Genomic DNA, 25095 nt, shown 5'->3' with positions numbered 1-25095 from the left:
CAAAAAATATAGAAGCACCTTCATAACAACTCCCATCATATGGAATTTCAATGGAACGGATCCCTATTCACTCCCATCATATAGAATCCTAATAGAGCAGATTCCTAATTACTACCATCATCCAGGATCAGAACAGACCAGATCCCTATTCACTCCCATCATACGGAATTTCAATGGACCAGATCCCTTCCAATTCCCTCCCATTACACAGAAACCCAATAGGCCAAAGCACTTCCCATTCACCCTCATCACACAGAATTCCAGTTAAACCAGGTTGAACCACTTTCCATTCACTCCCATTGTACGGCATCCCAGTGGACCAACGTGCTTCCCATAAACCCCCAGTCACTGTACTCAGGAATTGCAACGCACAAGTTAACCAAGAGCAACTGGTACCCAAAGCACCACATCCCAAGAAGTCAGTGGTTCCAGGACAGAGGAGAGAAATGTTCCCAGTGAGGGGGACAAAAACTAACTAATTAATAAAAATGTGGAATTGATTACATTGAGTTTATAATTAAATAGAATATGGAGCAGTCCTGACTGCTAAAGATACATAATTCATTTTAGCATTCTGAGGAAAATATTTCAGCCCCCCAGCATTAAAATAGCTGTTGGCCATTTTCACCTGCTACTTCAGCATTTCCAGCCTTCACCAGACTCTCATACAGCTCCTTGATGGGGTGCTTGCCTGAGGTGACAATCCCATGAAGCCAGATCAGCAGCATCCGGTATCCATGCTCCTTATAGCTGTTACTTCCTGAATACAAATTGCAGATAAGACAGATGAAAGCACACCTCAAGACAACACAGCTCAACGTTAATGCAAATTTGAAACCTTTTTTTAATCATTGTGTGTCTTAACTCTTTTCCACCTCATCCCTAGAAATACTCAATAGGACAGTGTAAAGGCATTCTCACTCTGTATCTAACCCGTGCTGTAGCTGGCCTGGGTGTGTTTGATGGGGAGTCCTTTAACACAACAGATATTTGAAATGGAAAGTGTCCTTTTCGGTGCCTATCAGAATAAATCTAACCACCACCACCAGCAGCCGCCACCAGCCCCGCACCCCCGCCTGTCACCACCCCGCCCCCCCACCACCACCACTGACTATGTCTCTTTTAACTGTATTTTCTTCTGAAATCCACAGTTTCATTGGCAAGCAGCTCATTTTTAAAAAAGGTCAATCATGGGCTGCCACTCAGAGCAGTTCATCCAGTCTCTGGGATTATTTCATCCTAACCAACTGAACTGCTTTGTGTGAAATGCGAGTTTTAACATTCCACACAGTGTAAAACCACCCCACATGGAACTGGGTTGAGGAGTTATTAATTCCTGATAAAAGGCTGTCTACAGTGGCTGTGATGGCTTATGGAGCAGTGTATTGGTTCCTGTGGAAGTGACTACAGTGCGTTGGATATTTCAGGCATTTAAGGGAGCATATTGTCCATTGCAACTTGCCATTACATTATAGCCAACTGCTCAGTGCTTGGACAGATATATCTTTTGCTTCTTGGTCAAAATGCTAAACGCAACCTGTCTTTTAAAACCTGCCCATGCTAAATCGTTATCGTTGGATGAAGTTGTGTTGCTGGGTGCTTTTCATGGTGAAATGAAATGGACAGTAAACAAGCAACCGCACCATGCAAGTTGGGAAATTAGCTAACATCGAATGTGCTTAGAAAGGCTCAACGGATTAAACTTCAAGGCAGTGGTTACCCTGACAGCCATCCTTGACACAGACAGAAAGTCTTGGGCTTCATTAAACCAAAACAAGTCAGTTCTCAATAACTGTTTAAAGCATGACTTTCTTTAAACGGAATGTTGGCCTTCATCGCAAGCGTTTTTGAGTACAGGAGTAAAGAAGTCTTGTTGCAATTGTATAGAGCCTTGGTAAGACCGCACCTAGAGAATTGTGTACAGTTTTGGTCTCCTTACCTAAGGAAGGATATACTTGCCATTGTGGGAGTGCAATGAAGGTTCACCAGACTGATTCCTGGGATGGTAGGATTGTCCTATGAGGAGGGATTGAGGAAACTGGGCCTGTATTCTCTCGAGTTTAGAAGAATGAGAGATGATCTCATTGAAACATACAAAATTCTTACAGGGCTCGACAGGGTAGTTGCAGGAAGGATGCTTCCCTTGGCTGGCGGGGTGAAGGGAGGAGTCTAGAACCAGGGGACACAGTCTCAGAATAAAAGGTAGGCCATTTAGGACTGAGATGAGGAGGAATTTCTTCACTCACAGGGAGGTGAATCTTTGGAATTCTCTACCCAGAGGGCTGTGGAGGTTCAGTCATTGAGTATATTCAAGGATATATTCAAAATATCAAGGGATATGGGGATAGTTTGGCAAAATGGTGTTGAAGTAGAAGATCTGCCAAATCTAGCTGAATGGTAGAGCAGGCTCGAGAGGCTAAATGGTCTACTCCTGTTTCTATTTCCTATTTCCTATATCAGCTGCCCCCAGTGTTTGCCCCAGGTTTGCCTGATGCGCACAATATTTGTTTTGTTATCCCCCGCTCTTTGCTGCAAGTACCTGTCCATTGAGTCTCCACAGCTTTGATGTGTTTCTTGGAAAAACCCCAGAGCTCTGCCAGCTTCTTCCAATCATCTGGCTTCAGGTGCTTTGTGGCCAAGATCCAGAACACAGAGCGGACGTGATTCAAATTCTGCACCAGCCTGAACGTGAGATCCAGTGCAGGCCCTCCCTGTCCTTCAGAAGCAACCTCCTCGGTATTCTAGGGAAAACAGCAGCAGGATGTTTCTATCCACAACTGTGGGGTGGGGGGCATAGTCAGTTAGACAATATTTATAGGAACAGGTGATGGGCTGATGGGCACTGGGTGGCACACAGATTTAATACAGAGGCTGATGCACACTCTGGCTGATGAAAGCTGCCCACTGTAACCATGGTCAAAAGGTGGTAACCATGCTGTATACAATCTGCTTTATCAGGGGCCCTATCACAGCTGCTAAATCTCTTGAGATCTTTCTGCAAAGTTTCTTCCTATCTCTCCACATAAATTAACTGAAACTCCATAATATTCTGACTAACTTCACATCCAATGATCCTGACCAGTTCCTTTTCTCGGCTGACATTTCCATGGACCAAACAGCTCATGAACCATCACATTCTACACTGAACTGCACAAAGGAGCTGATTTAGTTCTGATTCCCTGCATTTACCAGAGATTCTATTATCTGTATAGGGCTAGATTTAGCCATGGAAACACAGGGATCAGCACACAGATGCTGGTCTCCTGGAATCAGAAACAAATGGTGTCAGCCCCAGCTCAGCATAATACTTTAGCATCAGCCAAAAGGTCATGGATTCAAGCCCCACTCCAGAGACTTGAGCACAAAATCTAAGCTGAAACTCCAGTCTGGTATTGAGGAAGCCCTGCACTGTTGGAGGTGCCATCTTTCAGATGAGACATTAAACCGAGATTCTGTCTTCTCAGGTGGATACAAAAGATCCCACGACACTATTTAAAGAGCAGGGAAGTTCTCCCTGTGCCTGGCCAATGTTTATCCCTCAACCAAGCGTTTGCTACATTATCAATGCCTATGTTTCAAAATACTTCATTGGTTGTGAAACACTTTGGGACATGTTGAGGTCATGAAATGTACCATATAAGTTCTTTCTTCTGCTTTTCTCTCTAAATATTCAGCCAGCTCCTTCTTCAGCATAACTTCTTTTGCTGTATCATTCTATGACTCTATCCGAGTGTCTGCTGCACGCACCCACTGCTTTCTGGCAGTTGCATCACAGTGCAAAGTTCACAGCACACAAATAGTCTTACCAGGCACCTTGTATTGAATCTCTCCGCCTTTATAATCATGTCCACCAGAACAGCATGTTGGCTGCGCGCAGCAAGATCCAGCGCCGTCTTCCCCTGCTATGGATGGATTCAGAACAGGCAGAGTTTAGGGGGAGACGGTGGCTTAGTGGTAACGTCACTGGACTAGTAACCCAGAGACCCAGGCTAATTCTCTGGGGACACAGGTTCAAATCTCACCATGGCAGCTGGTGGAATTTAAATTCATTTAATTAATAAAAATCTGCAAATGATAGCTAGTCTCAGTAATGGTGCCATGAAACTATCATCGATTGTCATGAAAACTCATCTGGTTTACTAATGCCCTTTATGGAAGGAAATCTGCCATTCTGGCATGTGAATCTGCACCCACAGCAATATGGTTGACTCTTAACTGACCTCTGAAATGGCCTAGAAAGCCACTCAATTGTCAAGGGCAATTAGGGATAGGCAACAAATGCTGGCCTTGCCAGCGACACACACATCCCATGAAAGAATAAAATAAAATCATGGACTGGGGGGTAGGGGGTGTCGCTTCTCAGTCTTTAGACAGCTCAGTGGCTAAATGGTGCTGAGTTATACAGAACAGTAAGTGGGTTCCACCCCCATTTCCACCCCCCCCCCCCGCCGCCTTCTGCTTAGTTAACTGATCACAGTTGGAATGCTACAGATGGCCCTGGAAAACACAAGGGGAAACAGGCAGGGTTCCTTCTCCTGTTCACCGCCCTGTGACGTACATTGTGTTTGTCTGTGTGAAAAAGGGATTGGCTTGCCTATAATGCCCACACAGTCAAATTTCCTGATAACGTGCTACATACAGAATTACTTACAAAGAGGAATATACTGGGGGGAAAAAACAAAGTAAAACTCAATTTTAAAGGCAATGTCTATAGAACTGACAAAAGAAATGACTGAGTTGAGCTGTTAAATAGCAGCGAAAGGCAAGGTTGCTGAAATAGCAACACGTATGAAAGAACACTAAGCCACAGCCTGGGTATTTCCAATGGCAGGAAGCCAGTGTCACTAAGGATAGTCAATGGCTGGAACTCTTCACTAAATCTGGCTCCAGCCTGGATTTCCATGCCGATTCACAGTGAATAAGGTTGATCAACATGGTTACGTTGAAATTCATTTTATGATCTGCCTCACACACAATTGCCTGTCTGAGCAATAGTTTGGCCACCTGATTTTTCACATATCACTGTTCTATTGCCTGTAGTTAGGGTTACTCAGGCAACACCTCCAGGCAGCCAGATAAGAACAGCAGCAGAGTTATCCTGGCACTGGGCCATTCACTCACCCACTGGCCCACAGGAGGTAAATTCCCTGGGGTACTTTACAGGGAAGAAATAAGGATCAAAAAGGCTGCATGCCTTCATGGGCAGAGGAGAGGGAGAAAGAGAGGAGCAATTCACCCTCATTAGCAAATAAAGGCTAGATGTTAGTTTACAACCAAGACCATGTGCTGGGTGGATTTTTTACGCCATTGTGTGGGAACTCATGAGCATGAATATTTATCCTAAAGTCCTGCAGCACTAATGCATCATGCAATTTCACAGAATGTTAAATGTCAGGAGGTGCACTTTACCAACAACTGTTAAGTTTCTGAATGTGTGCTGCTTCTCACCTTGTCCTGAAGCTGTAAGTCGATGTTGGCTTTGAGGAGCATCTCCACAATGGCAAGCTGTCGCCTCTCCACTGCCAGGTGTAATGCACTCTGCTGCCTCTGCAGATGGAGAAAAAAACAGTACCTGTGACTTATGTAGTATCCCAAGTAATGTTCCATCTAAGCTGCGCACAGCGCGGATGCGTAGGAACCCGTCAGGTACCACACAGGCCGCTCGCAAGTTGTCCCATTTAAGATACTGCACATGCACGGCTGTGCAAAAAGATTTAAAGGTATTGGCCAGTGAAATGAATAGGCCACACACAACAACAACAAAAATTAGAGGGGACATTAGTCTTGATGTGGCTCAGAAGGGAAAGCTGGACATCAGGAACAGGAGAAGAGTTAGGAGGGAGGACCGAAGATACATTCATTATAGGCACGTGCATTGAAGGCATGCTCATTCCAGGCATGCGCATTCCAAGGACACGTATTATAGGCAGGCTCAGTATTATAGCCATACACATTACAGATATGTATTACAAACATTTCCTTACTACAGACAACAGACACACACATAACAGACACACACATTACAGACAAATGGTCTTTGTTATCTGGACTTTGAGTTCAAACACAGTGAATCAACCTTTGTATGATGTAATATGTGAATCTTTGTGAATCTTTCACTAGCATCTCGCATTGTAAACTATTAACAGGCAGCATTGAAAACTATTTCTAAGGATCATACATTTTTAAAATAAAAGCAAAATACTGCAGATGCTGGAAATCTGAAATAAAAACAAGAAATGCTGGAAATACTCAGCAGGTCTGGCAGCATCTGTGGAAAGAGAAGCAGAGTTAACGTTTCAGGTCAGTGACCCTTCATCAGAACTGGCGGATATTAGAAATGTAAAAGGTTTTGAGCAAGTAAAGTGGGGGGTGGGGTAAGAGATAACAAAAGAGGTGTTGATAGGACAGAGGAGGACAGAGGGTCACAGAGAATAACTGGCCACAAGGTCATGGAACAAAGGCAAACGGTATGTTAATGGTGTGCTGAAAGACAAAGCGTTAGTACAGAGAGGGTGTGAATAGACTGTAAAGCACAAAGCACTCCAAGCACAACCATTAAAAAAAACAGAAACAGTGGGTAGACACAGTAGAAACAAACTAAAAAAAAACTAAAATAACCAAATAAAAAAGAAATAAGAATAAAAAAATAACTAAACATAAAAAGAGGGGCCCATCATGCTCTGAAATTATTGAACTCAATGTTCAGTCCGGCAGGCTGTAGTGTGCCTAACTGGTAAGTGAGATGCTGTTCCTCGAGCTTGCGTTGATGTTCGCTGGAACACTGCAGCAAGCCCAGGACAGAGATGTGAGCATGAGAGCGGGGGGGGGGGGGGGCGGGTGTTGAAATGGCCAGCAACTGAAAGCTCGGGGTCACGCTTACAGACTGAGCGGAGGTGTTCTGCAAAGCGGTCACCCAATCTGCATTTGGTCTCCCCAGTGTAGTGAAGACCACATCGTGAGCAGTGAATACAGGTATACTACATTGAAAGAAGTACAAATAAATCGCTGCTTCACCTGAAAGCAGTGTTTGGGGCCTTTTTTTAAAACTAATTTCACTATAAATTTCCAGCTGTTTCTGAGTTGATGGACTGGTAAAATTCAATTTTCCCCTCAATTCTTTGTAAAACAAAATCCTGAATTCTCCCTATAATACTCCCGTTTGTCACATGAACAGGTTGTAAGATCTTGTGTGTTGTGTGCCATGTGTAACACAGCACACCATGTACATGACAACATCATGAATGCAATGAGCATGCATCTTAGGACCTAATTTTCAGCACCAATTTAACAGAGAATTAAGGTGAGTTCTGTGTCAGGCACTGATTGTTCTCTTAGAGTCTTTCAGTGATGAATTAATGGGATGATGGTCTTCATCAGACAGAGCACTGTTACAAATTTCATGTCTGTACTCGGTATTCTCTGAGTTTCTGCATCACCGGTTACTTCCTTAAGTGGATTCCGTGTCCCCTATTTCTTAAGAGAGTACTTTTACTACCAATCTCTCATTAAACCATAGCTCATTTTGGGCACTGTAACAGTGAGAGTCCTCATTGTGTGCATTAGAGACTGGGATCTTGCATGTACTCCCACAAGAGTTTTCCTATCTTTCAGAAGATGGACTCACACTGCAGTGAAGCAAGTCCAAGTGTAAATGAAGAAACTGGTTACTTTTACATGTAATATAAGTGAATAAAATACCATTTCCACAATGAGATTTAACTGTTGCCTATTGCTCCTCAAAACATGTAAATTAATTAATTACTCAATGTTTGTCCATTTAAGTGAGTCTACCTCATTTTACAAGTCAACATCACCAAACTGACTAGGTACTAATTCTTGAAAGCAAAACTCCTCTGCCTTTTTCTAACTGTGTCAGATATAAAATGACTTCTAACTGTGTTTTCCACTGAGAGACGGAAGCCAAATGCTTCCTTGCCTCTCTATTGAGGATTGGCTCACTGCATTGAAAGAGAAACCTACCCCCCTACTGTGGAAGCCATGGCAACTGCCATTGCCATTGCCTGTTTAGCTAAGACCCCTGCTATCACCACCTCAGAATGGAAGCCAATCTAGCATTACAAGTGCAACTATCTCTGGAATGTGTTAGCAACCCTCACCATTTCCCCAAACTTACATGGTATTGTAAGTCCACATAATCCAGACTGTTATTTCATATGGTACCCCAACTAAAGGTCTGAATCAACATCCTGCGTAACCTGTATGCTTCTGTAAGTTGAGCCTTTGTGAACCGAACATAACTTTACAGTACAAATTACATCGAAATTCCCTCCAAGCCAAATAGGCAAAAATCTGGAAACACGATAGGCACTAATGTGTCTTCAACATCCCTTGTGTGAAGAAGTACCTTTATGCACCAATGACTTGCTGACACCAATGAGGCTTCAGGCACCAGTCTAAGAACTGGATGGAGATGAAGTGATGGTGGGACATACAGATGAAGTATTTGAAGAATGATGCTGAAATCTAATTGCAATCTGTTGGATGACAGCTTTGTCAATAATAATTGTACATAAAGTCACAAAAATTACTGAAAGGCCAGAAAACAGTTAACAAGCATCAAAACTGATGCATGCATGTTGAGGGACCTTACGAAGACATGACTGCATAACAAATCTGGAGAACAAAAAGGACCTACAGATGAAGGATTACTGCATTGTTAAATAATGTTTCCATTCCAGAATGAAAAGTATGTTTTAATTTGGATGATTGTACATAAGCTTGTTATAACTTTCACTGAAGCTATAAGAATGATTTCTGTGAACTGTGTAAACTATTGTGAGTTGTCATTTGGTGTAACAGTGCCATTTTGTTAGTCCCTTAATTATTTTCTTCTGCTCAAGTTCCAAATAAAAACTGACTAGCTTCATATTAACCCTGAGATTCTTTCGAGAGTCAAATTCCCTCGCCTCAATTCCTTCCCTTATTTTGACATTAATAGAAACAGGAAAACACCCAAAGAAAGTTGGATTTTTAAAATTTGCAATACAAAGCAATGTAATGATCCTTAGCTCTCTCACTTCAGTTGGACTTAGCATTCTGGATCGAAGGTGTACAAGAACCTACATGATCAACAATGTTGATGTCACACCCGGCGTCTATCAAAAGCCTGACGAGCTGAGCAAAGTCGTGTTTCACTGCAAGATGGATGCAGGCATACTGTCAACAGCAAGATAAAATGGCACAATTATTCTCAGTGTGAAACAGAACATTCTTTATTCATCTCCCACCCCCACCCTCAGAAAGTCTCACCAAATCAGACAAGATTCAATATGCATAAATCCAATAAATGGGAAACGGATCCATCCTCCATGTCAGACTGGGTTAGAAGCTACATTACAACAGGAACTTCACTTTAAAAAAAAGGACTTCATTGGCTCTAAAGCACTTTGAGACGGTCAGTGGTCATGAAAAGTGTTGTATAAATGTAAGTCTTCTCCTTTACAACATGGAATGAAACAAAGTGTCACTGGACATGAGTAGTATTTTTGGGTGTGGCAGTTAGCCGTTCTACACGTTTCCTCCTCTAACTTCTCTCCAATTCTCTCTGCTCCTTTTCTGAAGGTGCTGCCTTGTGAGCGCAACGGGCACTGATAATGCCTCACCCAAATGGCCATTCTTCATGTGTCAGCCTAGCCAATGAGTGTTAGCAGTGTATTCAACCATAGAAGCAAAGTAGCCGAGCCCAGCCCTGTTACCCTCTGAAATCTATGCACTTTGGCAGCATTAGTCCCTGCAATCTGATCAGAAGTGGGAACCCTGGCTGATTTTTAATTTTGTTCCTTTATGGAGGAGTGCTGAGACCAACTGTTCCCCTGAGATCCGCTAATTCAGCACAGCCTAGAGGTGAAACCCTCGACTTGTTCAGAGTTTATACAGCGGTGATGAAGGCCTCATTCTTACCTTACCCACTGCATTCAAATCGATCCCTTCTTCCACCAGTAATCGACAGACATCTCTGTGTCCCTGTCTCACTGCGTAATGCAGAGCATTGAGGTTTTGCTGATTGGAGAAGCAGGAATTAGATTTTCACCTGGACACAGCAACTCTAGTGACGCAGTGATACCCTGCGTCTGTTTACCAACAGTTAGCCCCGCATTGATAAGATACAAATACACAACTGGAGTTTCTTCCCACACACCAGGGTAAGGCATTTCCCCACATGTCTGTATTTTCAGTATTTAATAGGGACTGATGAGGTTCCCCTTGGACCCCATTAAAGAGGGACTCTCATCAGAAATTGCTTTTAATGACTGAGTCTGATCAAAAGGGAGGCCTTTTAAAGAAGGGCTCGCCCCATCAGGGATCCTCTTAAAGGGGGATCTCATTACCAGAGACTCTCCTAAAGGGCAGGATCATTATTAGGGACCCTCCTAAACAGAGGTGGGGGTAATCCCATTACCAGGGACCTATGTTCCCACTTGCCCCATCTAGACCATTGCGGTGGCAGTACGGCTGTTATTACCAAATCACACCTCGGTCTCTCCCCCACTCCTCTGGCACTTTCTCCTCCTTTGAGCATCTCACTTTATTCCACCCCTCTCACCTCTCCCTTAAAATCCTGGTTCTCTACTGCCCACCCAAGTGCCATAAAAGTTTTCTCACTGAGATATCTTTACCGCTTTCCTCCCTCAGCCTCAACACCAAGCAACTTCTCATCCTCACTGATTTCAACCTCCATCTCAACTCATCATCCGATCTCTCCCGAGTTAATTTCCCTCCTATCCTCCCTTAATCTCACCCTCCATATCAACTGCCCGACCCAAATTCACAGCCATCCCATCAACCTTGCTTATCTAATGTAACCTTGCTACTGTCTTCATATCAATCATAGTTAAGCCATCTCTGACCACTTCCTTGTGTCACTGTCCACCAACATCCACTTTCCCTCGCCCAGCCCTACTTCCTTCTGTGTCCACCCCTGGAGAAAAACTCTCTCCCAATTCATTTACAATTGCACTTTCAAAATACCAACTGTCTGGCCTTTGGCTTTGCTTTCACCATGAGATTTCTGCAGCTACCGATCTGATCAACAACACCCTCACCTCCACCTTCAATGCCCTAGTCCCTATTATAACCACTATGCTCTCTCACCTTGGCCGTCCCCCCTGGTAATGCCCTCACCTCTGCACCCTTAATTCCAAGGGATGCAGACTAGAATGGATATGGCCGACAACTGTTGCCATTCTGGCTGAACCACATAAAACACCATTAGATCCTGCTCTCATCTGCCAAAACTGCTCACTATACCAGGATCATCACAGAATGTTTCTTTTCTCTACTGCAAAACATCTTCTTAAACCCCTCTCCCGTCTCCGCCATCCTCACCTCTAACAACTGCAAGACGCTCATCGACTTCCTTGTGACTAAGATTCAGACCATCTGTTCAGCTACCTCCGTCACGTCCTTCCCTTCACCTAGCCCATCAGGTCAGAAGTCCTCTAAGGTTCCCCCCTGCCCTAGCCCTGAACCCACATCATTCTCTAGTTTCTCTCCTATCTCCCCTCATGGTCTTTTATATCTTGTCCATGAGACCCACCTCCTGCTCTCTCAACTCTATTCCCATTGGAAACCAACAAAGGATGACCAAAAAGTTAATAAAAAGGGAACAAATAGACTATGAGAGAAAATTAGCCAGGAATTTACAAAAGGAGGTGCGCAGCTAAAATAAATGTTGGTCCCTTAGAGGCAGAGTCAGGAGAAATTATCAGGGGAAATGAAGAAATGGCAGAGACACTGAACAACTATTTTTTTTTAGAGATACAGCACTGAAACAGGCCCTTCGGCCCACCGAGTCTGTGCCGACCATCAACCACCCATTTATACTAATCCTACATGAATTCCATATTCCTACCACATCCCCACCTGTCCCTATATTTCCCTACCACCTACCTATACTAGGGGCAATTTATAATGGCCAATTTACCTATCAACCTGCAAGTCTTTGGCATGTGGGAGGAAACCGGAGCACCCGGAGAAAACCCACGCAGACACAGGGAGAACTTGCAAACTCCACGCAGGCAGTACTCAGAATTGAACCCGGGTCGCTGGAGCTGTGAGGCTGCGGTGCTAACCACTGCGCCGCATTGCCTTCATGTAGAAGATACAAATTACATACCAAAAATAGAGGGTAACCAAGGGCCAATAAGGTTGAGGAACTTAAAATGATTCATGGCAGAGAAAATGTATTGAAGAAACTTCAGGGTCTAAGCTGACAAATCTCCAGGACCTGATGTGCTACATCCTAGTGTTCTAAAGGAGATAGCTACAGAGATAGTGCATGCACTAGCTATTATTTTCCGAAATTCCCTAGATTCTAGAACAGTCCCAGCAGATTGGAAGTTAGCAAATGTAACACCGCTATTCAAGAAAGGAGGGAGAGAGCAAACCAGTAACTACAGGTCAGTTACGAGGAATTAAGAGGGCTAAAAGGGGTCATGAAATATCTTTAGCAAACAGGGTTAAGGAAAATCCCAAAGCCTTTTATTCATATATAAGGAGCAAGAGGGTAACTAGAGAAAGGATTGGCCCACTCAAGGACAAAGGAGGAAAATTATGCATGGAGTCAGAGAAAATGGGTGAGATTCTAAACGAGTATTTTGCATCGGTATTCACCAAGGAGAGGGACATGACGGATGTTGAGTTTAGGGACAGATGTTTGATTACTCGAGGTCAAGTCGGCATAAGGAGGGAGGACGTGTTGGGTATTCTAAAAGGCATTAAGGTGGACAAGTCCCCAGGTCCGGATGGGATCTATCCCAGGTTACTGAGGGAAGCGAGAGAGGAAATAGCTGGGGCCTTAACAGATATCTTTGCAGCATCCTTTAAACACGGGTGAGGTCCCGGAGGACTGGAGAATTGCTAATGTTGTCCCCTTGTTTAAGAAGGGTAGCAGGGAAAATCCAGGTAATTATAGACCGGTGAGCCTGACGTCAGTGGTAGGGAAGCTGCTGGAGAAGATACTGAGGGATAGGATCTATTCCCATTTGGAAGAAAATGGGCTTAACAGTGATAGGCAACATGGTTTTGTGCAGGGAAGGTCATGTCTTACCAACTTAATAGAATTCTTTGAGGAAGTGACAAAGTTGATTGATGAGGGAAGGGCTGTAGATGTCATATACATGGACTTCAGTAAGGCGTTTGATAAGGTTCCCCATGGTAGGCTGATGGAGAAAGTGAAGTCGCATGGAGTCCAGGGTGTACTAGCTAGATGGATAAAGAACTGGCTGGGCAACAGGAGACAGAGAGTAGCAGTGGAAGGGAGTTTCTCAAAATGGAGACGTGTGACCAGTGGTGTTCCACAGGGATCCGTGCTGGGACCACTGTTGTTTGTGATATACATAAATGATTTGGAGGAAAGTATAGGTGGTCTGATTAGCAAGTTTGCAGACGACACTAAGATTGGTGGAGTAGCAGATAGTGAAGGGGACTGTCAGAGAATACAGCAGAATATAAATAGATTGGAGAGTTGGGCAGAGAAATGGCAGATGGAGTTCAATCAGGGCAAATGCGAGGTGATGCATTTTGGAAGATCCAATTCAAGAGTGAACTATACAGTAAATGGAAAAGTCCTGGGGAAAATTGATGTACAGAGAGATTTGGGTGTTCAGGTCCATTGTTCCCTGAAGGTGGCAACGCAGGTCAATAGAGTGGTCAAGAAGGCATACGGCATGCTTTCCTTCATCGGACGGGGTATTGAGTACAAGAGTTGGCGGGTCTTGTTACAGTTGTATAGGACTTTGGTTCGGCCACATTTGGAATACTGCGTGCAGTTCTGGTCGCCACATTACCAAAAGGATGTGAATGCTTTGGAGAGGGTGCAGAGGAGGTTCACCAGGATGTTGCCTGGTATGGAGGGCGCTAGCTATGAAGAGAGGTTGAGTAGATTAGGATTATTTTCATTAGAAAGACGGAGGTTGAGGGAGGACCTGATTGAGGTGTACAAAATCATGAGAGGTATAGACAGGTTGGATAGCAAGAAGCTTTTTCCCAGAGTGGGGGATTCAATTACTAGGGGTCACGAGTTCAAAGTGAGAGGGGAAAAGTTTAGGGGGGATATGCGTGGAAAGTTCTTTACGCAGAGGGTGGTGGGTGCCTGGAACGCGTTGCCAGCGGAGGTGGTAGACGCGGGCACGATAGCGTCTTTTAAGATGTATCTAGACAGATACATGAATGGGCAGGAAGCAAAGAGATACAGACCCTTAGAAAATAGGCGACATGTTTAGATAGAGGATCTGGATCGGCGCAGGCTTGGAGGGCCGAAGGGCCTGTTCCTGTGCTGTAATTTTCTTTGTTCTTTGACATTAGTCATTGAGAAAATGCTGGAATCTATTATTAAGGAAGTCTTAATGCACTGAGAAAATCATAGTATGATCAGGCAAAATCAGCATGGTTTAATGAATGGGAAATCATGTTTAACAAATTTATTATAGTTTTTTTGGTAGGGTAGATAAAAGGGAACCAGTAGATGTAGTATATTTGGATTTCCAAAAGGCATTTGATAAGGTGCCAAACAAAGGACTAAAATGCAAGGTAAGGGCGCATGGAGTTGGGGGTAATATATTCGCATGGAAAGAAGATTGGTTAATGAATAGGAAGCAGAGAGTACGGTAGAGGCCTGCTACCCAACCCGAACCCGATAGGACCCGACGACATGTGTCGGGCCCATCTTCAGGGTATGGCTTTCAGGCTCAGCTCGGGTCAGGCCAAGTCCAGGTTGAGTCGGGTCAGGTCGGGCCAGACACACACGGTTAGTGCTCTGCTGGTAAGTATTCAAAATAATAAACGTATCCGAGCTAGGAGTCCAGGACGAAACTGAGTCTGCGCAGTGAGCGAGTGATGTCCCTATGATGTCATCGAGCATGCGCTGCAGCTTCGTGGAGCTTCCTGGTTGGAAGGTAAGTAAAGGGATGGTTGGATCGAGCTCGGGTCGGGTCGAATTAGGCTCGGGGCAAAATCAGAGGGACTCAGGCCGGGTCAAGCTCGGGTCCGCTGTGCTTCGGGTCGGGTTCTTTTTTCCCAACCTGAGCAGGCCTCCAGAGTACAGTTAAACTGCCATTTTCAAGTTAACAGGATGTAACTTCGTGGCGTGCCACAAGGATCAGTGCTGAGGCCTCAGCTACTTACAATCTGTATTAATGACTTAGATGAAAAGATCAGGAGTAACGTATCCAAGTTTGCTGATGATACAAAGCTAGGTAGCAATATAAGATGTGAGGAGGACACAAAGAGGCTGCAGAGCTATAGACAAGTGAATGGGCAACAAGGTGGCAGATCGAGTATAATGTGGGGCAGTGTGAGGTTATTCACTTGGTAGTAATAACAGAAAAGCAGAATATTTTTTAAAAAGGCGTGAAACCTGTAAATGTTGATGTTCAAAGGGACTTGGATGTACTCACACAAAGAACACAGAAAATTAGCAATAAAAACAAGAAATGCTGGAAATACTCAGCAGGTCTGGCAGCATCTGTGGCGAGAGAAGCAGAGTTAACATTTCAGGTCAGTGACCCTTCTTCAGAACTGGCAAATATTAGAAATGTGAAAGGTTATAAGCAAGTAAAGCAGGGGTGGGGCAAGAGATAACAAAGGAGAAGGTGTAGATAGGACAAGGTCACAGAATAGCTGACCCTCTTCTCAAAAAAAACAACCCTTGACTCCTCCATCCTTGCAAACAACTGCCCCATCTTCAATCTCCCTTTCCTCTCCAAAGTCCTAGAATGTATTGTCACCTACCAAATCCGTGCCCAACTTTCCCAAGTCCTTCCAATCAGGTTTCCTCCCTTGCCACAGTACTGAAACAGCTCTATCAATGTCACAAATGACATCCTATGTGACTGTTACCATAATTTACCCTGCTCATCCTTCTCAACCTGTCTGCAGTCTTTGACATGATTGACCACACCATCCTTCTCCAATGTCTCTCCACCACAGTCCAGCTGGATGGGACTGCGCCTCATCTGGTTCCATTCTTAGCAATCCGGTCATAGCCAGAGATTCAACTACATTGGCTTCTCTTCCTGCTCCATTACCTTTGGTGTCTCCCACAAATATTGGAGGGACCGAAGCCATTGTCTTCAATTCCCACCATAAACTCCTTTCCCTAGTCACCAACTCCTTCCCTCTCCCTGGCAACTGTATGAGTTGATCCAGACTGTTCACAATCTTGGTGTCATATTTGACCCTGAGAAGAGCTTCTGACCACATATCCTTCACTAAAACTGCCTATTTCCACATCCATAATGTCACCTGACCTCACCCCTACCTCAGCACATCTGCTGCTAAAACCCTCATCCATGCCTTTGTTACCTCCAGACTTGAATATTCCAACGCACTCCTGGCCATCCTCTCACACTCTACCCTCTTGTAAACTCGAGATCATCCAAAACTCCGCTGCCCATTCACCCAACATCTCTTTGATCGCTGACCTACACTGGCTCCCAGTTAAGCAATGCCTCAATTTTAAACTTTTCATCTTTGTTTTCGAATCCCTCCAGGACATTGTCCTTCTTTATCGTTATAATCTCTTCTATCCCTAAAACTCTCTGAGATCTCTGCTCTGCTCCAATTCTGATCTCTTGCGCATTCCCGATTTTAATTACTCCAGCACTGGCAGCATGCCCTCAGCTCCCTAATCTCTGGTTCTCTTCCCTCTTTTAAGAAGCACCTTAAAGCCGACTTCTTTGACCAAGTTTGGTCATCGGCCCTAATATCTCCCTAATTGGCTCGCTGTCAAATTTTGTTTGATAAAGCTCCTTTGAAGTGCCTTGGGACTTTTTATTATTTTAAAGGTGCTACATAAATACAAGTTGGTGTTGTGATGGACTCAGGTTATCAACCCTCTGCTGTGGTGCAAGTCTGTCCAGGATTGCACTTCACATACTCACACTGTTCCATGCTTCAAATATTCACAATGTTCCAGACCTGTTGTACTTACGCTGCTGCACAATTGTACTTACACTGCTCAGCACATTGATTTGACATTGGCTGTTGAGCAGAAATTTTACACAGTTGAAGTGGCCACCCTCAGCTGCAAGGTGCAGGGCCGTTTGTCCATCCTGAAACAAGGAATTGGCAGTCAGGTGATTTGAAAAGTTTTTTTTTATTCCTTCATAGGATGTGGGCACTGCTGGCAAGATTGGGGCAATATTCTTGAAAACACCCCAGTTGAAATATTTTACTTACAAATCCCCACTCTAGCCATGATCCACCAGTGGCAGCATAGTTGGGGGGGTGGGTGCGGGAGGTGGCCATCCCATAACTTCATACCACACTGCTTCCCCATTAGAGTGCCATTTGCTTTACTTTGTCCAGTGGATTCTGGGAAAGATGATGTCACTGTGACCACAGACCTCTGCTGCAGTAAGTTACAGAACTGACCATCATCTCCCCAATAAGCATGGGCAGAGCCACACACCAGTCTGGCACTGAACCCCACAGAGCAGGAGAGCACCACACAGTGTGGCAATGAGCCACACAGAGCAGGAGAGCACCACCCCGAGGTGTGGGACTCAGCCTCACAGAAGAGAGCATCACCCGGTATGGCACTGAGTCCCACATAGGAGAGCACCGCCTAATGAGGTACTGAGCTCCACACAGCAGGAAAGCACTGTCCACCATGGGATTGAGCTCTACAAAGCAAAAAGGTCAAAGCACTTTTCCCCCATCATTACTGAGTTAGTGGTTCTCAGCCAGTACAGCTATTCAATATCGGGCAGTTGCAAACCAGTTCTGAATGATGGCAAGTGCATAGCACAACTCTAACTGAAGTAAAGAGTCTGAAATAGCGTTCTAACAATATGAGACCAAACGCCTACTGCTTACAACTGTGCCCTCAAGCTGCCTCCGGCTAGCAGTGCAGCTGTCACGTACAAAGCTGAGTGTTGGTCGATGACTGACCTGATTTTTGGTATCAGTGTAGATCACTTCTATCAGATTCTCCAACACATGTGCGTGGCCCTGTACTGCTGCCAAATGAATGGCACTATTTGCTTCCTGGGTTGAGAATGAAGAATTGGAGACACGGTGTTAACAATGAGACATGTTCATTCTCAGACTGGCAATTACTTATTAGGGTCATGGGCAGGGCCCTTGTGTCCGTGCTGGCAATACCTTGTCTTTAATCTGGTGGTCGCAGCCAAGGGCACGAAGATGCATCACCACGTCCAACTTGCCATTTTCTGCTGCCAGCAGTAATGGCGTCTTTCCATTCTGAAAGGCAAAAAGAAGTCAGTAACTGAGACAATCATACAGTCATTCTCTGCACTGAACTGCACTGCTCAAGCAGCCCGGATGAGGAATGCACCTTCCCCTGCACTACTGAGGAATGTGCAGCAGGCAAAGGGTAGGGCAGGGTATTTGGAGATGAAGAATATCAAGAAAGAAAGGTTCTGAGGAGCAGTGCAGTATCAATAAAACAAGAAAAGCTACAAAACAGAAAAATGTTGGAGGTGAGACAGGGGCCTGTCCAGATACAGGAGTGTGGGAGAAGGGTTCGAGAGATCACCTCCGAAACAAGAGTATGAGAGGGGGGTTAGAGGGGCCTCCCTAGATAGAGAAATGTGAGAGGTTAGAGGGAACTCTTATTTGACAGCAGAGGACACAGGTCATAGGATAGTTACTGATAAGGAGGGCCAATAGGCCCATTTTAGTTCCTCCATCCCCCATCAAGCATCAGGATTTGAGCGAGGACTGAGTCCTGGGAAAAATAAAGTTAATAAAAATGGATCCGAGGATAACCAACCACAGCACAAACATAAGGGGGAACCAGGAAGATGGTGGAAGGCCAGTATCCCTATTTAGTACTCACATCACTGCACCAAGCCTAATAATATTACAGCATTTAAAGGCTAACAGGAGCTGGGGGGATACTGCGATGGTCTGATGTGCAGTGGCTCTCACCTGGTCCGGTTTGTCCAGTGGAACCTCCTCCAAATCCTCCACTGTGTAGCAGATAATGCCTAGATGCCCTTGGTGAGCAGCACAGTGGTGCAGACCCTGCCCCATCTGAACAGATAGGAAAAAGAATCTAATCAGATCAGCACATAACACTACTGATTGTATCTCTACTGATGTCAATCCAACTCCCTCACACTGTTCAAAAGCAAAATACTGCGGATGCTGGAAATCTGAAATAAAAACAGAAAATGCTGTCAGCAGGTCAGACAGCATCTATGGAGAGAAAAGCAGAGTTAACATTTCAAATCGATGACCTTTGATCAGAACTGGAAAAGGTTAGAAATGTAATAGGTTTTGAGTGTGAAGGGGGGGGGGGGAACGCGGGAATAAGAACAAAAGAAAATGTCCGTGATAGGACGGAGGGCGGGAGAAATTAAATGACAAAAGGTTTCATGGTACAAAGCCAAGTAAAGAAACAAAACATGTGTCTGGATGAGGTGTAGATGGCAGTATAGCAGCTGTCGAACACAAAGTAAAGGGATTAAGAAAGAAACAAGGTGGGGGAGTGAGGTAGTGGGGGTGGGGGTGGTGTGAAGGAAAAAAAAATACAAGAAAAGGGGGAAAAAATGGTGGCAGGGGTTATGATCTAAAATTATTGAACTCAGTGTTCAGTCTCTTCTTTGACCACCTTGTCTCGGGAGACAATGGGTAAGCACCTAGAGGTGGTCAGTGGTTTGTGAAGCAGCGCCTGGAGTGGCTATAAAGGCCAATTCTAGAGTGACAGACTCTTCCACAGGTGCTGCAGAGAAATTTATTTGTCGGGGCTGTTACACAATTGGCTCTCCCCTTGTGCTTCTGTCTTTTTTCCTGCCAACTACTAAGTCTCTTCGACTCGCCACACTTTAGCCTCGCCTTTATGGCTGTCCGCCAGCTCTGGCGATCACTGGCAACTGACTCCCATGACTTGTGATCAATGCCACAGGACTTCATGTTGCGTTTGCAGACGTCTTTAAAGCAGAGACATGGACGGCTGGTGGGTCTGATACCAGTGGCGAGCTCGCTGTACAATGTGTCTTTGGGGATCCTGCCATCTTCCATGCGGCTCACATGGCCAAGCCATCTCAAGCGCCGCTGACTCAGTAGTGTGTATATGCTGAGGATGTTGGCCACCTCGAGGACTTCTGTGTTGGAGGTACGGTCCTGCCACCTGATGCCAAGGATTCTCCGGAGGCAGCGAAGATGGAATGAATTGAGACGTCACTCTTGGCTGACATACGTTGTCCAGGTCTCGCTGCTGCAGAGCAAGGTACTGAGGACACAGGCTTGATACACTCGGACTTTTGTGTTCCGTGTCAGTGCGCCATTTTCTCACACTCTCTTGGCCAGTCTGGACATAGCAGTGGATGCCTTTCCCATGCGCTTGTTGATTTCTGCATCGAGTGACAGGTAACTGGTGATAGTTGAGCCTAGGTAGGTGAACTCTTGAACCACTTCCAGAGCGTGGTCACCAATATTGATGGATGGAGCATTTCTGACGTCCTGTCCCATGATGTTTCTTGAGGCTGATGGTTAGGCCAAATTCGTTACAGGCAGCCGCAAACCTGTCGTTGAGTCTCTGCAGACACTCTTCTGTGCGGGATGTTAATGCAGCGTCGTCAGCAAAGAGAAGTTCCCTGATGAGGACTTTCCGTACTTTGGTCTTCGCTCTTAGACGGGTAAGACTTGAACGCATGTGAGAGCAGCAGGGCGAAGAAGATCCCAAACAGTGTAGGTGCGAGAACACAGCCCTATTTCACACCACTCAGGATAGGAAAGGGGTCTGATGAGGCACCGCTATGCTGACTTGTGCCTTTCATATTGTCATGGAATGAGGTGATGATACTTAGTAGATTTGGTGGACATCCGATCTTTGCTAGTAGTCTGAAGAGACCACGTCTGCTGACGGGGTCAAAGGCTTTGGTAAGATCAATGAAAGCAACGTAGAGGGGCATCTGTTGTTCACGGCATTTCTCCTGTAGCTGGCAAAGGGAGAACAGCATGTCAATGGTGGATCTCTCTGCTCGAAAGCCACACTGTGCCTCAGGGTAGACACGCTCAACCAGCTTCTGGAGCCTGTTTAAAACGACTCGAGCAAAGACTTTCCCCACTATGCTGAGCAGGGAGATTCCACGGTAGTTGTTGCAGTCACCGCGGTCACCCTTGTTCTTATAGAGGGTGATGATATTGGCATCGCCAATATGAGTCTGGAAGGCTCTAAAGTGCCCAGTCGTAAGATGAGGTGCATCAACCTGAAACTTTCACTCTGTTTTTCTCTCCAGAGATGCTGCCTGATCTGCTGAGTATTCCCAGCATTTTCTGTTTTGTCCCTCACATTGTTACTCAGTACCCTCTCACCAGTGCCCTGTGTAACTGATTGTACCTCTACGGATGTTAATCCAACTCCTTCACACTGGCACTCAGCAACCACTCTCCCCAACACCTGATATTACTGACTGTATCTCTACTGATGTTAATCTAACCCCCCTCGCACTGTCACTTAGTAACCCCTCTCCTCAACACTTTGTTACTGACTGTATCGCTACTGATGTTAATCCAACCCCCTCGCACTGTCACTCGGTAACCCCTCTCCTCAACACCTTGTTACTGACTGTATCTCTACTGATGTTAATCCAGTTCCCTCAGATTATTGGCTCAGTATCTCATTGCAGCCAGTTCATTTGGTGCACTCGTAATTCATGGAAAGCAGGATAATCCAGTGATGGCAGACTGGTGTAACTGTTTAATATTTGAATTTGGAGGTGCTATTGAGAATCTGCTTGTGAAACTGGTTCCAATGCTGCTCCCATACTCACATACCACCTCAGGTAGGACTTGCCATATGGAAATTACCCAGTTCCTGGCGGTGACCTTTGCTCCGGCATTGACCAGGATCTGTAATAGTCTAAGATGGCCGAACCAAGCAGCAAGCAGGGCTGGTGTCATTCCAAACTGCAAATAAAGGTAAAGATTTTGCTTGAACACACAATATTTATTCAAGCTATGGAGGACTTGGTGTGATGATATCGTAGATGTTGCATATCATGTGAGTCCTTGCTTTCTAACACTGTCAGCAATATTGTTCAGATACACAGAGTGAGGGGAAACAGCAGGTCATGCTGGGTTACTCCCCAGCAACTGCCAAAAAAAAAAAGGCCAGGAAATCTAACAGCCAACACTTTCCAATGTGACGTCACACAAAGAAAAGAGGGAAAATCTCTGAATTGAAGTTAGGGGAACTCCCATGAAAGTAACATTTAAAAACTAATTCTACAGCTGAGGGTGTTGCAGCTACTATTTAATACTGATCCATTACAATATCGGGAATGGACAACAGAGGCAGTTGGGAAAAGGTCTCCTATCTGGGGTCAGCCCACAGCAAGCGACAAAGGACTCCTCTCTCTGCCATGGAAAGTTTCCACTCAGTTCCCTACAAGTTTCATAAAAGACTATTAACTGAAGATGAAGTTCATGGAATTGAAGGCAAATTATTTACCTGGTTAGGAAACTGACTGAGCAGAAGGAGCGAGTGTAGGGGTTATGGGCAGGTACTCAAATTGGCAGAATGTGACTTGCGGTATCCCACAAGCAACTATGTTGGGGCCTCAACTATTCACCATATTCATCAACTATTTAGATGATGGGATAGAAAGCCACATATCCAAATTTGCCCGTGACACAAAGATAGACGGCATTGTAGAAGGCATTTGATAAGGTGCCGCACTAAAGGTTAATACACAAGGTAAGATCACATGGGGTTAGGGGCAATTTATTAGCTTGGATAGAGGATTGGCTAACCAACAGAAAACAGAGTGTCGGGATGAATGGGTCTTTTTCCGGTTGGCTAGATGTAACTAGTGGGGTGCCACAGGGTTCGCTCCTCGGGCCCCAATTATTTACAATCTATACTAATGACTTGGATGCAGGGATAGAAGGTACTATAGCCAAATTTGCAGATGACACTAAAGTAGGTGGGATAGTAAGTTGCAATAAAGAAATAAGAAATTTACAAATGGATATGGATAGGTTTGGTGAATGGGCCAAAATCTGGCTGATGGAGTGTAAAGTGGATAAGTGTGAGGTCATCCATTTTGGTCGGAAGAATAGAAAGGCAAATTATTATTTAAATGGAGAGAAACTTCAGAGTGCTTCGGTGCAGTGGGATCTGGGTGTCCTCGTGCACGAATCGCAGAAAACTAGCATGCTGGTACAGCAGGTAATAATGAAGGCAAATGGAATTTTGGCATTTACTGCTAAAGGAATAGAGTATAAAAGTAGGGAAGTGTTGCTGCAACTGTACAAGGCATTCATGAGACCGCACCTGGAGTATTGCGTACAGTTTTGGGCCCCTTACTTGAGGAGGGATGTAGTTTCATTGGAGGCAGTTCAGAGGAGGTTCACTAGATTGATTCCAGAGATGAGGGGTTTGTCTTATGAAGAGAGATTGAGCAGTTTAGGCCTTTATTCTCTAGAGTTTAGAAGAATGAGAGGAGATCTAATTGAGGTATATAAGACGATTAAGGGGATTGACAAAGTGGATGTAGAGAGGATGTTTCCTCTGGTGGGGCAATCTAGAATGAGAGGTCATAGTTTTAGGATAAGGGGTAGCAAATTTAAAACAGAGATGAGGAGAAATTACTTCTCTTAAAGGGTCATGAGTCTGTGGAATTCACTACCCCAGAGTGTGGTGGATGCCGGGACATTGAGTAAATTTAAGGAGGAGATAGACAGATTTTTAATTAGAAATGGGTTGAAGGGTTATGGAGAACGGGCAGGAAAATGGAGTTCAGGCCGAGATGAGATCAGCCATGATCGTACTGAATGACGGAGCAGGCTCGAGGGGCTGAATTGCCTACTCCTGTTCCTAGTTCTTATGTTCTTATGTAAGCAGTGTAGATGGAAGCATAAAATTACAAAAAGATATTAATAGATTAAGTGAATGGGCAAAACTATGGCAAATGGATTTCAGTGCAGGCAAATGTGAAGTCATCCACTTTGGACCTATAATGGATTGAACAGGGTATTTTTTAAATGGTGAAAAGCTAGAAACAGTAGCAGTCCAAAGAGACTTGGAGGCCCAGGTACACAGGCCATTAAAATGGCATGAACAGGTACAGAAAATAATTTAAAAGGCTAATGGAATGCTGGCCCTTATATCTAGAAGAATAGAATACAAGGGGGTAGCAGTCATGCTTCAGCTATACAAAGCCCTGGTTAGATCACACCTGGAGTTATGGTGAGCAGGTTTGGGCATCACACCTCAGGAAGGACATAACAACCTTGGAGGGAGTACAGGGCATATTTACTGAATGATACTTAGACTCCAAGGGTCAAGCTACAGGGAGAGATTAAACAAATTAGTTCTGAAGAAAGGTCATTGATCTGAAACATTAACTCTATTTCTCTCTCCACAGATGCTGCTTGACCTGCTGAGTATTTCCAGCATTTTGTTTTTATTTTATAATAAACAAACTAGCGTTGTATTCCCTTGAATTTAGAATGTTGGGGGGGCTGATTCGATCAATAGTTTTCAAGATATTAAGGAAAACAGATAGGCTCATTGGCAAGACTAGGACTATGGGGCATAGACAAAAATTAGAGTGAGATCTTTCAGGAGTGAAATTGAGAAACATGTTAATGCTAGACCAATTGTTAATTTTAAATTTGAGATTGATAGATTTTTGTTATTCAAAGGTATTAAGGGAAATAGAGTACAGGCGGGTATGTGGAATTAGGTCACAGATCAGCCAAGATCTCACTGAATGGAAGAACAGGCTCAAGGGGCTAAATGGCCTCCTCCTGTTACTTTGTTACGCTTACAGCATAAAACTGATTGTAAATCACTAAGCCACTTGGACAAGGGCATGTTGGTCAAAGATACCACAATGATTAACTAACTACACCAGGCACCAGAACACCCACCTTGTCCTCACTGTCCACATTTGCATTGTAATCCAGTAAAAGCTTCACAGCGGTTTCGTTTCCTCCTGCAACTGCCCAGTGCAGGGCCGTTCGGTTCACCTAGACCAACACAAGAGTTCTGTTGAAAAGTCATTGACCTGAAATGATAAATCTGTTTCTTTCTCCACAGATGCTGCTGGACCTGGTATTTCCAGCATTTCTGTTTTTAGAACATGAGAACTTGCA

At 44.6% G+C, this 25095-nt stretch overlaps 1 protein-coding gene across 2 annotated transcripts in view; it reads right to left on the bottom strand.

Annotated features, from left to right (window-relative positions):
- The window catches only part of LOC137356961 (ankyrin repeat and death domain-containing protein 1A-like), a 38672-nt gene that overhangs the window by 1615 nt on the left and 11962 nt on the right, over positions 1-25095 (bottom strand). The window contains exons 3-14 of one of the 2 annotated variants that reach the window (XM_068022854.1): positions 24871-24969; positions 21802-21900; positions 18916-19020; positions 18127-18225; positions 17914-18009; positions 16974-17072; positions 9922-10020; positions 9085-9177; positions 5449-5547; positions 3807-3902; positions 2540-2741; positions 629-760 (exon numbers count right to left, since the gene is read on the bottom strand). In XM_068022854.1, coding sequence (XP_067878955.1) covers positions 629-760; positions 2540-2741; positions 3807-3902; positions 5449-5547; positions 9085-9177; positions 9922-10020; positions 16974-17072; positions 17914-18009; positions 18127-18225; positions 18916-19020; positions 21802-21900; positions 24871-24969 — 1318 coding nt within the window. The remainder of the gene's footprint in view (positions 1-628; positions 761-2539; positions 2742-3806; positions 3903-5448; positions 5548-9084; positions 9178-9921; positions 10021-16973; positions 17073-17913; positions 18010-18126; positions 18226-18915; positions 19021-21801; positions 21901-24870; positions 24970-25095) is intronic. The other variant, XM_068022855.1, reaches the window with a different exon arrangement.

This window comes from Heterodontus francisci, chromosome 46, assembly GCF_036365525.1.
Source record: "Heterodontus francisci isolate sHetFra1 chromosome 46, sHetFra1.hap1, whole genome shotgun sequence".
NCBI lineage: Eukaryota > Metazoa > Chordata > Chondrichthyes > Heterodontiformes > Heterodontidae > Heterodontus > Heterodontus francisci.
Note: the sequence above shows the minus strand (reverse complement) of the source record. Positions and strands in the feature narration are given on the sequence as shown.